Consider the following 14,785-nt stretch of genomic DNA (forward strand, 5'->3'; position numbering starts at 1 on the left):
CAGACCTTTCCAGCCCCTGACTCTTACAAATGCTGCTGTGAGGCCCCTGCAGAACTTCCAAAAAGCCCTTTTCAGAAGGGCAGAGAAGGTTTTCTCCAGTAATCCATCTCTCCTGCAGTGGTTTGTCTCCTGGCTTCCACTGCAGGGGAGGAGGGAAGAGCCATTCCCCAGCTTGGGAAGGTGCTGGGTGGGAGCACCAGCTCTGAATAATGGGGATTTCATCCTTTCCTCTTCCCCCACCTCTGTGAATCTACCAGCACCAAGATCAGACTTCCCCCAGCTTCACAGATCTCAGAACTTGGGATCCCTCATTTGGGCTAGATGATATCTCTTCAAATTTACCAGGAAACACAAGACCAACACTCCAGCTGATCACAAGGCAGAAGATGACATTTAACAACAAAATTAATTTTTAAACTGATGGGGAACAACTTGGTACCAGTGATTGACATTCTGCTGCCTGCTGAGTTGACCATTCCAGCCTCAGCTGGAATAAAATTTTAGTTATTACCTTATCAATCAGATTTTGGCTGCTTTTCCCAGTGGGAAACCAAGGGATTCCTGAGAAGTGGAGCACCAAGGCTGGAAGGATTTCTAGGGGTGACTCTGGCAGGAGGCAGATCCCAAATGGAGAAATTCTGCTCCTCAGCCCCCTTGTGCTTTCACCTGAGTGGCCCACACAGTTTTGGGGGAAAATAGTGATTTTTACTGTCATCTGATCCAGGCTTTGGGGATCATTTATGATGCAAAACGTGGGCCTCTCCCATTCTCCTGTGCTGGGGAAAGGAGAGGGAAAACTCTTTTGGAAATGTTCTTCATTAAAAAGCAGCAGTAGTAGTTTCTGCCATGCCTGAAGAATGCAAAGAAAATGCCCCTGGGACAAAAAAAAATTGCCATCAGTGCTGCTTGTGAAGCTTTCTTCTGCTGTAATATTCCTAATTTCATCCCCAAAGACATAAATCAGCATTTTTCTACCAATAGCCTTAAAATACCCCAGGTTTTAGCAGAGCTTTAGGAAGAATCTTTAATTAAAGGCTAGGAAATGTGTCCAAATAGCTCAGATCAACCTCCTAAGTGGTGACTATGCTTAGAAAATCTCAAGTTGGTGACTAAAAGCCCATCAGCCCCCTCTCCCCCTGCCCTGCATTCAGGATCAAGCATTGGGCTGCTCCATGGGGTAACACAAGCAAGCACAGCTCCCTGCAGATGGGGAAATAAAGAACCAGCTCCTTGCAGGTTTTTTGGAACTAAACTTTCAGACTGTGGTCAGTTTTTGCACTACCAGATGCAAAAAAGACCAGGAAGGAAAAATTTAAATACTTTTCATCTTCATTTTTCTATTGATAGACCACACAGCTATTCACAAGAAATAAAAATAGCCTGGAAACTATGGAATTTATGCTGCATATTATTTATCTCATTTTAAAATGAACATCTCTAACATTAAACCAGAACACTCAGATGCCCACTGTCATGTACAGTGGTGCTCACTGCAAAGGTCAGCCCTGAAAGGAAAGTGAGAGCTGGTCCACATCCAGCTCCCAAATTCCAATAAAAGCACCACTGAACTGAGCAAAAGCAACAGCATCACAGTGAGGGATAAAGAAAGTTCAAATCTTGCCTCCAAGCTGCTGTCAGATGCATTAAATTAATTACAGAAGGGATAAGCAGGCCATGTAATTTAAAGAGAAATTTCAGGGAGGGAATTCTGTTTATTTTTTTCTGCTATGTCAGAGATTGTGCTGATGCATAAAGAAACTGGGCTCCAAAGGATTTGTGAGTGGAAACCCATTGATTCTTGATGAAAGAAAGCCCCCAGCTACCCCTGACAGCCCCTTTCCTGAGAGCAGAGGTACATCCATGCTTCTCTTCCCTCTGGAATGCCTTCTAGCCAAACACAACTCAGCACTTGGAAATGAAGGAGGGTGCAAAGCCTACAGGAATTTTCCTTTCAGTACTCAATGCACAGCCTACAAACAGTGTTAAGTGTTAAAATCCTCTGGGTATTTGATAAAGCAGGAAAATTAGTGCCTGTTCCCAGGAAATCACAATTATCTGCCCTCAGGCACAGGATGATACTGTACAGGTTATTTTTGTGTTCACTGGGAGGGAAATAACCCCACACCCTACAGGGAGGGGCTGCAGGGCACAGCACACTGGGGTTTATTACAGCTGCCAAGTCCTCTGACAGCCTTTTGCCCTTTATGGATCTTAAAGAAGGAAAAGCAGGGCCAAAGCAGAGCTCACCTGGCATTATCCAGAGGGGGATGGAGCAGCTCCTGCTCCCATCAGGACAAACAGAGGACAGGGGGTTCCTACCCCAGCCCCAAATCAAACACACAATCAGCCAGCAAGTCCAACACTTCCGGAGCAGCTTCCACCGGCAGCCACTTGGTGCCAGCAGTGGATTCTGCATCTGCACCAGGCAAGGAGAGGAGGACAGAATGCTGGCCAGTGTTCTTCCTGCAGGCCAGGACACCTAAGGTGCTGGAGAAATTAGCTTGAAATATAAAAAGGCTTGAAAGAATTTTGAAATTCATTCTGAGCCAACGGGACGTGAAAGGAAATCCGAGGAGTTTATGGAACAGCTCAGCAGGAACTGTAGGGACAGGACAGGAGGGAATGGCTTCAAACCCAAAGAGGGGAGGTTTAGATGGGATACTGGGCAAGAATTGTTCCCTGGCAGGGTGGGCAGGCCCTGGCACAGGGTGCCCAGAGCAGCTGGGGCTGCCCCTGGATCCCTGGCAGTGCCCAAGGCCAGGCTGGACAGGGCTTGGAGCAGCCTGGGGTGGTGGAAGGTGTCCCTGCCATGGCAGAGGTGGAATGAGATGAGCTTTAAGATCCCTTCCAACCCAGACCATGCTGGAATCCTGTGGGAGGGGAAGAAGGCAGCAGAAATGGGGTGCAGCCATTGACTTTACCAGCTTTGCTGGCCCAGTCCCTGTAGCCAGTCCAAATACACAGCAGGGTACTCCCTGATTTATTTTTGTTATTTAAAAGACTACCCTTAACCTTCCACACAGGTTAAATAGTCCCAAACTCCCCCCCAAACCTGACAGGATGAGCATATTCCTGCTCCTCTAGAAGATGAAATTCAAACAACCCCACTCTCCTTCCTTCTGAGAGAAAAGCTTTCTCACATGAGGAGAGCAGAGGACAAATAAGCAATTTCCCTGCTTCTGCATCTCCTTAATTGCACAACTTTATGGAAAGGCAATACAAAGAGCCATCATAAAACAACAGAGACATAATATCTTTTCTTCCTTGCTTCATTGTTTTTTTCCTTCACTAACTCAATCCATCTTCCCCTGCAAGAAATCAAATCCCAGGCTCTGAGGAGCATCCAGCCCAAACCAACTCAGAGCCACCAACATGAGAAACATCCAGGTGGAAATATAAACCTGCTGGAAGTTCCTAAATGCAGACATTGGTTTCCTTCCATCTCTCCTACTGCCAGCAAGGCTCACCAGTGGGGAAATGAAGCAGCTCCCATGGCCTCAGAAAAAGGCCAAGTTTGGGTACCACACACTTCTCAGGGGAAGGTTTCTCTTCCCAGCTGACTCTTGTTACTTCTCAATAAATTTGTAATAATCAATAGTGCTAACAGGAGGAGATTCTACCTGAAACTTCTATTCTAAAATCTGTGGGAAATGGATTTGTAGAGAATTTTCAAAGTTTGACAGGAGGTTTACATAGGATGTATTTGTATGTAAACTTTGAGATGAGAAATGCTGACTTAGAAATGTCATGGAACAGGACAGACACTGTTGAGAGAGCAATGGAACTAGAAATAAGTTTTAAAGGATGGTTTTGTAAATAAGATCAGATACTTTGGACGAACAGAACTGTGAAAGATGTAGTAGGACTTCTGAGGGGTAATTTTAGATGATTGGTTTTAAGGTTGTTACGGCATGGTGTGGTAAAAGTTGATAGGTTAAGAAATATTTATAATGCATTGCAATTAGAAAATAGTTGTTTTTTAATTGTGATGGCGTGAATTGTAACATCTGCATTGTTTTACTCTTCACATAAGACTGAAAATAAAATGAAAGTTTTTAAAACATTTCTTGGTTGTTTTATTTCTGAGTTCTCAGTTGCCCTATCTCTGTGTCAAAAAGTCCAACAAATATCCTCTCTAACCAGAAAAGGGGAGTTAAAAAAACTGCTTCAAAAAGGAGGAGCAGTGTTTTGTGATTGCTGCCACCAGACCCAAGTGGGCTCAGACCCCTGCTCTGCTGCTGGGGAGGCCACACCAAAGCCCCAGAGAGGGTTCAGCAGCACCAGACAACCACAAATGGATGGCAAAACTTCCCATGGAAATGTGGGAATAATTGATTATGCCCCTCCTTCCTAAGCTGGCATTTTTGGCCTGGACACACACTGGTGGCTTGTGTCTCTTGCTTTGTTTGCTGAAGAAGAAAATGGCTGGAATAACCTCCAGGCCCCTGCACTTGGCACAGGCACAGACAGCATTTGGGATCCACCAAATCCCATCAGTGCAGGAGGGAAACACCCAGCTGTAACTGGAGCCAGCACCATGAAAACACAGCTCAGACTTTTCCTAAAGCAATGCCAAGAGGATATACTTCCTATCCTCTTCAAACACTCACATTAGCTAAATATCCAGCTGTATTTTAGCAGGCTCCTCAATTTCTAGGAAGGTTTCCCCTAAAATCCAATCACACAGATGATGTATTCCCTCAAAGCAAGGATCTTAAATAAATAAATGTATGTGTGCCACATTCCTAATTGAGACAGCAAAGAGAAATACATCTTCAAGGACATTTGGATGGGGAGAGAAGTGTTGAGGGATGATCTCTGAGCTTCTTTCTGCAGGTTAAAAAAAAACCATCCATGGGAGAAATCTTGCTAAGACTAATTCTATCAGGTTTAGGGGTAGTGGGAAAAGGTGACCTGTTCCCAGAGCTGCTCTGTGCACAATAAGGAATCAAAAGGGTCTGGGAAATAATGATCTGTAGGGTAATATTCAGATTCATAATATATGACCCTTTAAAGTGGTATTTGCTCAAAGCTTTATTTGACAGGCTGTAATACATTATTTATCTGCAAACTACTGCAGCACTGGCTCTGTTTACTGTTCTGAAGAAGGAGGCTGCCAGGATCTCTTGTCAAGTTGCATATACAACTATGACAGGAAGAAAAAGAAAGGGGAAAACACCATATATCTCCCCAAATTCCAGCAACCTCGTCCATCCAAAAAAATGTAATGTATTTGTGAGTAAGCTGAAGTGTTTGCAGAGGCACTAAATTACTGCCAGAAAAAAAGAAAGAGAAAAGTTTCTAAAGGCTTTTTGTTTGGGAAGATTGAAGATTTAAAATACTCATTTTTTTGAGGGGGGTAATTCTGCTGAAAGGTTTCTTCTGTGGACATGGATCTAAAGCACTGGGTTTTGCAAGATGAAGCTCAGCCTGTTCTGGACAGAGCCCCTGGCTGTAATTACTGCATGATTTGGTAAAACCCATTCAAAGACACAGCTCTAAAGATGTTCAGAGCTGCCAAAGCAGGAGGAATGAAAATAGGCAGGAGGAAATGCCAAACCCAGCCTGGACCATTGCTTCTTTTTTACCTTAAAAAATAATAAAGAAATGAAAGAAATGGGAGCTATTTTCACAAGAGAAAAATCCAATCTTCCAAACGCTCTCCCTGTTCACACTTTCCCCCCTCTGCCTAAGTGAATATGTAGCAGCCAGGTTAAAAATGTCCATCTGTCAGCAGCAGTGCAATCCCAGCAGAGCTGATGTTGGAGAGAAGCTTTGGAGATTTCATTGACCTTGGCAAGCCACTGCTGCCTGCAAGGGGGAAAAATTCATTCCCATCACCAGCCACTTGTTCCGCTTTAATGAGCAATTAAAAAAAGGTTATGTAAAGATGGCTGCACCTGAACTTCAGCCCCTTGAATGAAAATATCTTCCTGCAGGCTCTGAGCAGATCAGTGTTTTGAAATTCAGTGCAGTGAGGGAATGACAGGAAGGAAACCTGAAGAAAAGGAATCAGTAATGGGAAGGAAAAAGGACATGTCTGATAAATTAAAGGGATGCAGAGGGGGAAGAGCTGAGCAATCTCCTCCCATGTCTGCTCTCCAGACCTGGCTCTGTTGCTGCCATTCCTGCCCTTGACAATGCCCCTGGTACCATGGAACACAGCAGGTTTTCTGTCCTGCATGCTCCCTGAATAAGAGGAAAATTCAGAAGCAGAACAAACTCCCAACCCTCCTGCAGGAAAACACACAGGAGGGTTGGGAGTTCTGTTCTGCAGGACAGCAGAGCTGCAAGAACCCGAGTGAAGCCATTACTCTGAAAAATCCCAATATCTAAGTCTCCATGGAACTGCCGTACACAGTTTTATTAAGAAATACAGCTCCCTCACTGCCTGTTAAGAGCTCACACTGCTTTCTGCTTGACCTTGGTGTTCAATTCTCCAAGAAGTACAAGTTTGAGGGAGTTTAATTCAGCCTAGCAGGGAAAAAGGTCCTGCTTCCATGTTGTTCCTACATCAGCAGAAGCAAAGACAGGGCTGAAGCACAGCCAGCAAGGTGTGGAGCTGCAGAATAGCTCTGAATTCAGAGCCTGAAAGGGGAGAAGGAACAAGAGGACTGAGGTGTTTGTTCAGAAGGAGGAGGCACAAGTCAGGTACCCACTACAAGAACACACTCACACAGACATTCCCAACCTCTTGCCCACCAACTTTTGCTGCTCCCTGCTGTTGGCTAATTTGATTGTGCACACATAAACAGGAGCATCTATGCTGAACAGCTTACATTTCCTAATTTATGGACTCTGATACAAACCTCCACACACTCCTGTGGCAAGGTAATGAATGCAAAGAGCACTCCTGGGATTTTATTTGCAGGGGTCCCACGCAAGGCTCTGCTGCACTGCAGGAGCTCAGCAGTGGATTTACACACCCCTCATAAACCAAAGGAGCCTGGTGGTACAGAGCAAAGCCTTCTACTGCTGCTAATGATGCAATAAATAGAAATTCCAATAAAACCCTCCACAGCTTCCCCTGCAGAGCCACTGCATCAACCACACTGAAGTCACCTGGTTCTAATACAAGCAAGGCAGCTCTCTCCCCAGGTGGGTGCCCCATGAAGCATCTATCCCAAACAAGAGGATGCCACAGCTGCTCCTTGGTGTCCCAGCCATGCTCACAAGCAGCTGCAGCACATGTACTGTCACACACACCCTGCCAGCCCCACTGGCACACTCCTGGACCACTGGATATTTGGGTGACCAGTGACAGGACCCAAGGGAACAGCCTGAAGTTGTGGCAGGAGAAGTTTGGGCTGGATATTGGGCAAAGGTTCTTCCCCCAGAGTGTGGTCAGGCATTGACAGGCTCCCAAGCAATGGGCATTGTCCCAAGGCTGTCAGAGCTCCAGGAGTGTTTGGATAACATTCTCAGGCACAGGGTGGGATTGTTGGGGTGTCCTGGGCAGGGCTCCACGATCCTTGTGGATAGGTTCCTTCCCACTCAGGACATTCTGTGATTTTACAGCTGACATGCAGTTGCTCAGTATGCTCTTATAATTCTGAGGCTCCCAAAACCACCCCACAGACTCTTTCAGAGTGAGGCACTAGGAAGGTTTGATTTCTCTGGCACAAGTTTCCTCACTTGGACTAGGGAGGAATCAGTTAGGAACAGCATTTATGACACCTGCCTGAGGCACAAAGACCAGCTTTTGGTAACTCTCCTGTGACAGTGAAACCCCACCCACCAGCATCCCCCTGCTTCATGGAAAAAGGAACTGGAATTCAACCTGCCTTGGATTTCAGCTAAACTCTCCCTGGTGCACACTTAGGCATTTCATTACCTGCTCTGCTGTTCCTGATTGATGAAAATGACTTGCCTCAGACTCCTTTATGATGACTCCTCGTGTTTACTGAGACAGTTATCTCTCCCTTCTGCCCTTCCTTTAAGCTGCACATACCATGGCCTCATAACTTATCCCTAGCCTCAGATTTTTTTCCCATACTAATGTTCTACTCTGAATTCTCCCCAAGTCTTTGGCTGACACTGGACAAGAACTGAATGCCAGCTTTTCCCCAAACCTGAGGTGGTGCAGTCAACCTGAAAGCTGCACGTGACCCTTTCCACTCACATGCCAAGACAAAAGCAGGCTGCCAGCTCTGAAAGCTGTCAAAACCAGGATGAGCTGTCCAAATCACTTCCACTGCCTGCCCAGGAATTCCCAGATTACACCTGTGTATGCTGGGCTGTGCCTCCTTAACTACAGAGCCCCCTGATGTGAAACTCTTCCCACTGGCTGGATGATCCCACTTTTGACTGGACATGTCACACAGTTCTGTCACCCAGCACACTTTCATGGCTATCCATCAAAGGCAGGGAGATCAGCCTCACTTCTGTTCCCTCAGCTCCTACCAGGGAAATGCAGAAGAAGGAATATGCAGGTCTGCAGAGTCCCCTGCTAACTCCCCTCTCCTTGGCACTAAATCCATCATGGCTTTGTCCATCTCTGACTTTAGTAAGTACTTCTGGAGGGTACAGCCTCCATATCCAGATCCTCTTTTCCTCCAGAGCGGTTTAAAGGTTATTAGTTATCAACACACCTTTTATCTAGTCAGGGCCTGACAACAGTGACACATCACTCATCCTCTGGGATAAACAGAGCACTCATGGGGCACACTTCAGGCTTTCTGTATTTAGCCATCAGCCCATCCTCCTCTCCTTCCCCTGCAGCCAGGCCAGGAAATCACTAACAAAGAACACAAACAACTTTTGTACCTGTCATTAACTGCCCTACTGAAGAAGCAATTCCACTAGTGCTGGTTTGGCTTTTCAGAGGTAAGGCTCACATGAAGGAAGAGAAAGCAAATCTGGAACTAAAGCAGGAGTTCTAGATATCCAGGATATAGAGACAAAACTGACAAAACTGTGTAAGTACACAACATCCATTACAGGATTGCTGAAAAGGCAGAATTCAGAAGGAAAAAGGGAAAACATGACATTCCCCATCATTGTTCCCACAGGGGCTGGGTCAGTGGGGAGGCTGAAGTGAAAGGATCAGCAGGTAAAGGACATAAAGGTGACTTAAAACCAAACAAAAATGTCTTTTGTGAGTTCAGCAGCAAACTGACCTCTAAAAAGTCTGAGTTTTGGGCCCTTCCTTACTAAGCTCAGCCAATCTGACACCATCAGACTTCATTTTTCAGGCTACTCAAAACAATTTACTTAAGTTACTTATTTTCCCCCTAAATGACTGCAGCAGAAACAAAGATATGTGACTCATTACTGCAAGCTTTGTTGCTGTTAACAAATCACTGAAAAGCTGTAGTCCTCTGCCAGCCTATATAAAAACCAAGGCAGGATCCCAAAAAATCTTGAGTAAGCTGGTAACAACAGAGCAGTTTTTAATACCTGCTACAGGATTATTTGGATACTAACTATTCCAACACTGGGACTCAGAAAGGCACTTACAGATTTAAGTTATTACCACAAAACCCTATTCTGAAACCAGAGTATTTGTTTAGACAGGCCTGAGATCCCAAAGGATTTAGGACTTTCTAATGAGCTGTGTGCAGATGGAAGAGCAACAGCACCCCATCTTCATAAAAACCAAACCAGGCACTAACTGCATTGGCAATGGCCATGAAAACAGGAATTTCCAGGATAAAGAGGTTACTCCCACATCACCTGTCACAGAACAGACACAGAAAATAAGGAATTTTCCAGATGACCACAGTGATGTCTTGTACCTTTGCCATATTCTTATGTAATCCCATTTTACTTTTCTTGGGAGGGACATTGGGGCGTCCTTAATCCTTGGGTAAGAGGAAAAATAAGGAGATTAAATCAGTGCTATCAGCAGGTTTGGGGTGCCTTTCAGGAGTGACAAAGAAAAGGAGAACAAAGGGCTCACACATCTCTTCTACGTGCACCTCCAGAATCTTAAACAAATTTAGGCTGGAAGAGCCCCAAAGGCTGGCTGGGATCCTTTTGGTCCACCAAGGACACAGGAATATCTGGGACAGGCATTAACAAGCAGAAATAGCATAAACAATGATGTCAAGTCCTATTCATCTTCCAGACTCACAAGAGATCTTCCACTAAAAACCAAAAAAGAGCCCAACACCACCTGTCCCAAGGGGACAGGTGAGAGCTGCAGAGCCTGTCCAGACAAACTTGTCACTGTTTGTCAAAGTAAGCCACAAGAAAAAAGGAATTCTGGCTGTAGCACCTTGCCAGGAGCCCCATTTGCCCCATTTGGTTCCTGTGGCTCAGCCTTAGCTAAGCAGGGCCACCCCATAACCCAAAAAAAAAAAAAAAAAAAAATGACCACAGCTTTCTCCAAGCAGCCAAACTCCAAAATATTGAAATAAGGCATTGAAACTTCCCCTCTACCTCTGGCTGTGGTTACTTTCCTCATCCTTCCCTTCCTGCAAATGAGTTTTCATAAAATGATGGAAAAGATACTTGCATAAAAAAGAAATGAAAGCAGAAGAGAAGAAGAAAACACCAGGCCACTGTTACTTAAACCTGCTATCAGCACTTCAGCCATTAGGAACATTGAAATGTTCAGGGCTTTGTCTGAGTTAATTCCTCTGTGAGAGCTTCTGCTGAATCCCAGCAAGAAATAAGCATGGATATCTTGATTTTAAAAAAATGAACTAAAACCAGTAAGGGGAAGATGAAGTGGGTTCAGATGGTCAGAAACCATTGTTCCACCTTCAGTCAGCAGAAAACAGCTCAAGTGTAAGAACTGCAGAAATGCCTGGTTCCTGAGCTGAAGGGAAAAAGCTTTAAAAGAAAGTTCTTCCTTAAAGTAGCTTTCTTTCAGATGAGACAAAGCCAGCATCCCAGTTGGAGACAGAGGCTCTGGGTCTCTCAGGGGCTGCAGCAGCCCCAGGAGATTCTTCAGACCTGCATTTCCCCAAGGATTTCCCCAGAGCTGTGAACATGAACAAAAACTGGGTTTCAAATCAACATCCCAGCTTCAGACCATGCTCCAGTTTTACTGAGCCAGCAGAGGATGAGCCGATGAGGGAAGAAGAGTTCAGCAGAGCACCACTTCTCACATTTTCCTGATTTACATGGGTCAGGGTAAACCCCTCTCTTCTCAAGAGACATCTCCTCTCTGAATTGCTGTGCTTTTCAAGCAGCTGAGGTCATTAGGGCACTCCCTGGGAAAAGAACAACACAAACCCACCAGACACTCTGTGAAAAGCTCCTTAAGTGTGAACAAACACATCAAATGTGAAGCAAGGAGGAAAGGTGGGAGATCAAGTCAAAAGAAATAACAGCTGAAGAGGAGAGAAGCCACGTTGCATAATGCTGGGGACAGAAATAGGCCTAAATTTTGCCTAAATCCATGAGAGCTAGGAGCAGGAAAAGCAGGGCTTTAGTAGCATGAACTGAAGGAAAAGTTAAGTTTGACAGAACAGAACCATCAATGTTTCAGTGGAAATGAGTATCAGCCTGGTGCTGTGCTCAAGGGTGCTGGCAGGGAGTCAGTAATGATGCCTTCATGATATCTGATAACTTACCCAGACATAAATATCTTTTATTGTCCCCAGTTATAAATAATCTGTTAGGAAAGCAACTACTATTAGCCAGGAAGATGCACAATTGACTGAAATCATCAAGAACTAAATTGTCACAGAAGAAATAGAAGAACAAGTATCATGCAACTGAAAAGAAAAATCCCCATTGCCTCTTAATGAGGGAAGTGGGGAGCTGTGGAGGCACAGGGTCAGGAACACTTCAGTGCCCACCCCTGGAGTGAACAGGGCAGGGGAAAACCAGGGCACAGAAAAATCTCTGCTTCTCTTGCCTTTACATTCAACTTACACCTGATGTTTCTTCACCTTAAAAAGTATTTTATTCCTTTCAATTTGCAGAGGCACTCAGGAGCTGACCCAGTTCACAAAGAACATTGTCTTCAAGCAGCCAATTCCCCCTGCAAAGGCACCACACCACCTGCTTTAATGGCCAGGAAATGAAGGCAGTGAACCAGGCAATTGCCTCCACAAAAATTAAATAATCAGTCCTTGGGTCAGTTTCTTACTTGCATTTATAAATTCCAAATAAAAAAGGGAATAAATTCAGTTTTAAATTGTGATGACTGACTTGATAAGAACTTAAGAAAATGCTGATCACACAACTTGAGCATGGGAGCAATAATACCAGCCTGAAGTGAAATAGCTCTGAATACTGTTATCCTCATAGGCTGGGAGACATCATCTTGTGCACAAATCCTGATTTCCAATGCAAATAAAAGCCTGGCTTTGCTCAGGCCAGGTTGAACCCTGCAGCCTGATGCAGTGATGGGCACCATTTCCAACTGAGTCAGCTCTACCTGGGAACTGAGGCAGACCAACAAGTGCCCTATTGCTGTCCTTCTACTGGTTTTATACAAAAAAAACCAAATTTTGAGGGGTGATGCTTAAATTCAAGTTATGTGACTAGAAACAGGAGGCTGGGAGCTGCTGTTAAAACTCAGAGTAATGCAAATTAAAAAGGAGACTAAATTTAGAAGAGATGGACAACATATCTCATAAAACATCCAGGAGTGAACAGAGGTCACACAATAGAGACCAGCTATTTAGGAGAATCCAAACAAGTCTTGAACACTTTCCCAGCAGAAACATTCCGAATAATGAAGCAAACAGAAAAGGTGGGGACAAAAGCAGAGATGAAGTGTGGTATTTTTGGGGTTCCCCAGATGGAGGAGGAATGAAGGAATCTGACTCTATGTTCTCAGAAGGCTAATTTATTATTTTATATTACTATATTATATAAAAGAATGCTATACTAAACTATATTTAAGAATAGAGAAAGGATACAGACAGAAGGCTAAAAGATACTAATGAAAACTTGTGACTTTGTCTCCAGAGTCCAACACAGCCTGACTGGGATTGGTCATTAAGTTAAAACAATTCACATGAAACCAATAAAACAATGACCAGTTGATAAACAATCTCCAAACACATTCCAAAGCAGCAAAACACAGGAGAAGCAATCAGATAAGAATTGTTTTCCTTTTTCCCTGAGGCTTCTCAGCTTCCCAGAAGAAGAAGAAATCCTGGGAAAGGGATTTTTCAGAAAATATGACAGTGACAATGAAGAGTTTTGGGAATGTTATAAATCCTGGTCCTATAGGGCCCAGCTCACTGATTAGGACTGAGACTAACCTCCCTCAGCAAGGCAGCAACAGGCCACTCACAAACTCTTTTGTTTTTCCCTTAAATCATCTCCATCAGCAGAGCCAAGGCAACAGACAGGCTTTTAGAGGGACACAGACCCAGGATGTACCAAGAGCAGCCACCAACAAATGCTGGAGATGTTCCTTGGGGAGTGCCACAGGCAATGAAATGCTCACCAGGAATTCAACAGCCTGGATCTGCAAGTCACAGCTGTAGAAATTCCCCCTGTACCCTTCTCAGTCTCTTGCTCTTCCTCCAGAAGCCCCACTGTGAAAAATGCGTATTTTCTGATTGGTTTTTTGCAAATACTAGAATGAATATTGTATGTGTTGTGTTAGAAAGTTATGCTGTATTAATTGTCTTAAGTAGTGTGTTAAATACAGTTTTAGGTTATAACAAAATGTTAAAACAGAAACTATGCTATGTAAGATAGTTTTTTTTAAAGAGAGGACTTGCACTGAGATAGCAGCTACAGGACACCCAAATCTTTCAGAGAAAGAGAATTTATTGCCCCATTATCCGAAGAAATGAACTTCTTCCTGCCTTGCTCAGCCCTGAAGACTCAGCCAGGATTCAGAGGAAGAAGCTGACACTGCCCAGACAGAATCCTGGGTTTGAATGGAATTGATGCATCATGGATGAGGTGTGTGAATATGCAACAGGCTGTTTCTTTTAAGGGTTAATCTTCTGTTAATGTGGGGCCTTTTTTGGGCTTATTTTGCCCAGAAAGAGGTACCTGGACTGTCCTTAACTCTTTGTTTTTATTGTCTCGTATTGTCCTAATCCTAACTGTCCAAATTATTATTACTCTAATTATATTGCTATTTTAATAACCATTTTATTATCATTAACCTTTTAAAATTTAAAAAAACCCCAAGTGATTGGCGTTTTTCACACCCACCCTAAGCACAATCCATGCTGCACTGCCCTCCCCTGGACAAAACAACCATTCCAAACCTCGAGTTTCAGAATGTCGTGCTGCAGTTTGCGCTGGAAGTCCAGGAAGTGGGAGATGGTGAGCTTCCCCTTCAGGTCAGCCCCGAAGAAGTAGGTGGTGAGGGCGGAGTTGAAGCCGGTCTTGAGGGTGTTGCCGGTGGTGGAGCGGTCCCGGTGCCGCATGCCCATGCTGGTCTGGGAGCGGATGATGCTCTGCACCTAAAAACCACAGGGAGGATGGCACAATCAAACCACACCAGTCAAGTGCCTGTGTCATCCTTTGTGGGGGTGCCAGCTGTGGGTTTCTCTGGGTCTGGATTGAACCCTAACCCTAACCCTAACTCATGTTTGGACTCAGGTGTTTATTATTCCTTATCAGTAAAACAGCCTCACTGCTGTGAGTTTGGCCAATGTGGTCACCAACTGTTGTGGTGTTGTCGGTACCCAGGATGAGGTGAGAGATGAGAATCTGACTCCAACTTCTTAGAAGGCTGATATATCAATCATATCATATCTCATATCATATTCTAAAACTATACCAAAGAAAGAGAGAAAGGAGACATCAGAAGGCTAGACAGGAATGAATAATAAAAACTCGTGACAGACTCAGAGAGTCTGACACAGCTGGACTGGGATTGGTCACTATTTAAAACAATTCACATGGA

The 14,785-nt window shown here is 44.4% G+C and overlaps 1 protein-coding gene across 3 annotated transcripts in view; it reads right to left on the bottom strand.

The window, feature by feature from the left end:
• MICU1 (mitochondrial calcium uptake 1) overlaps nt 1-14,785 on the bottom strand; it is a 90,731-nt gene that overhangs the window by 15,436 nt on the left and 60,510 nt on the right. For all 3 annotated transcript variants that reach the window (XM_018923902.3, XM_018923897.3, XM_030241199.2), the window contains one exon: nt 14,142-14,339. In XM_018923902.3, coding sequence (XP_018779447.2) covers nt 14,142-14,339 — 198 coding nt within the window. The remainder of the gene's footprint in view (nt 1-14,141; nt 14,340-14,785) is intronic.

This window comes from Serinus canaria, chromosome 6, assembly GCF_022539315.1.
Source record: "Serinus canaria isolate serCan28SL12 chromosome 6, serCan2020, whole genome shotgun sequence".
NCBI lineage: Eukaryota > Metazoa > Chordata > Aves > Passeriformes > Fringillidae > Serinus > Serinus canaria.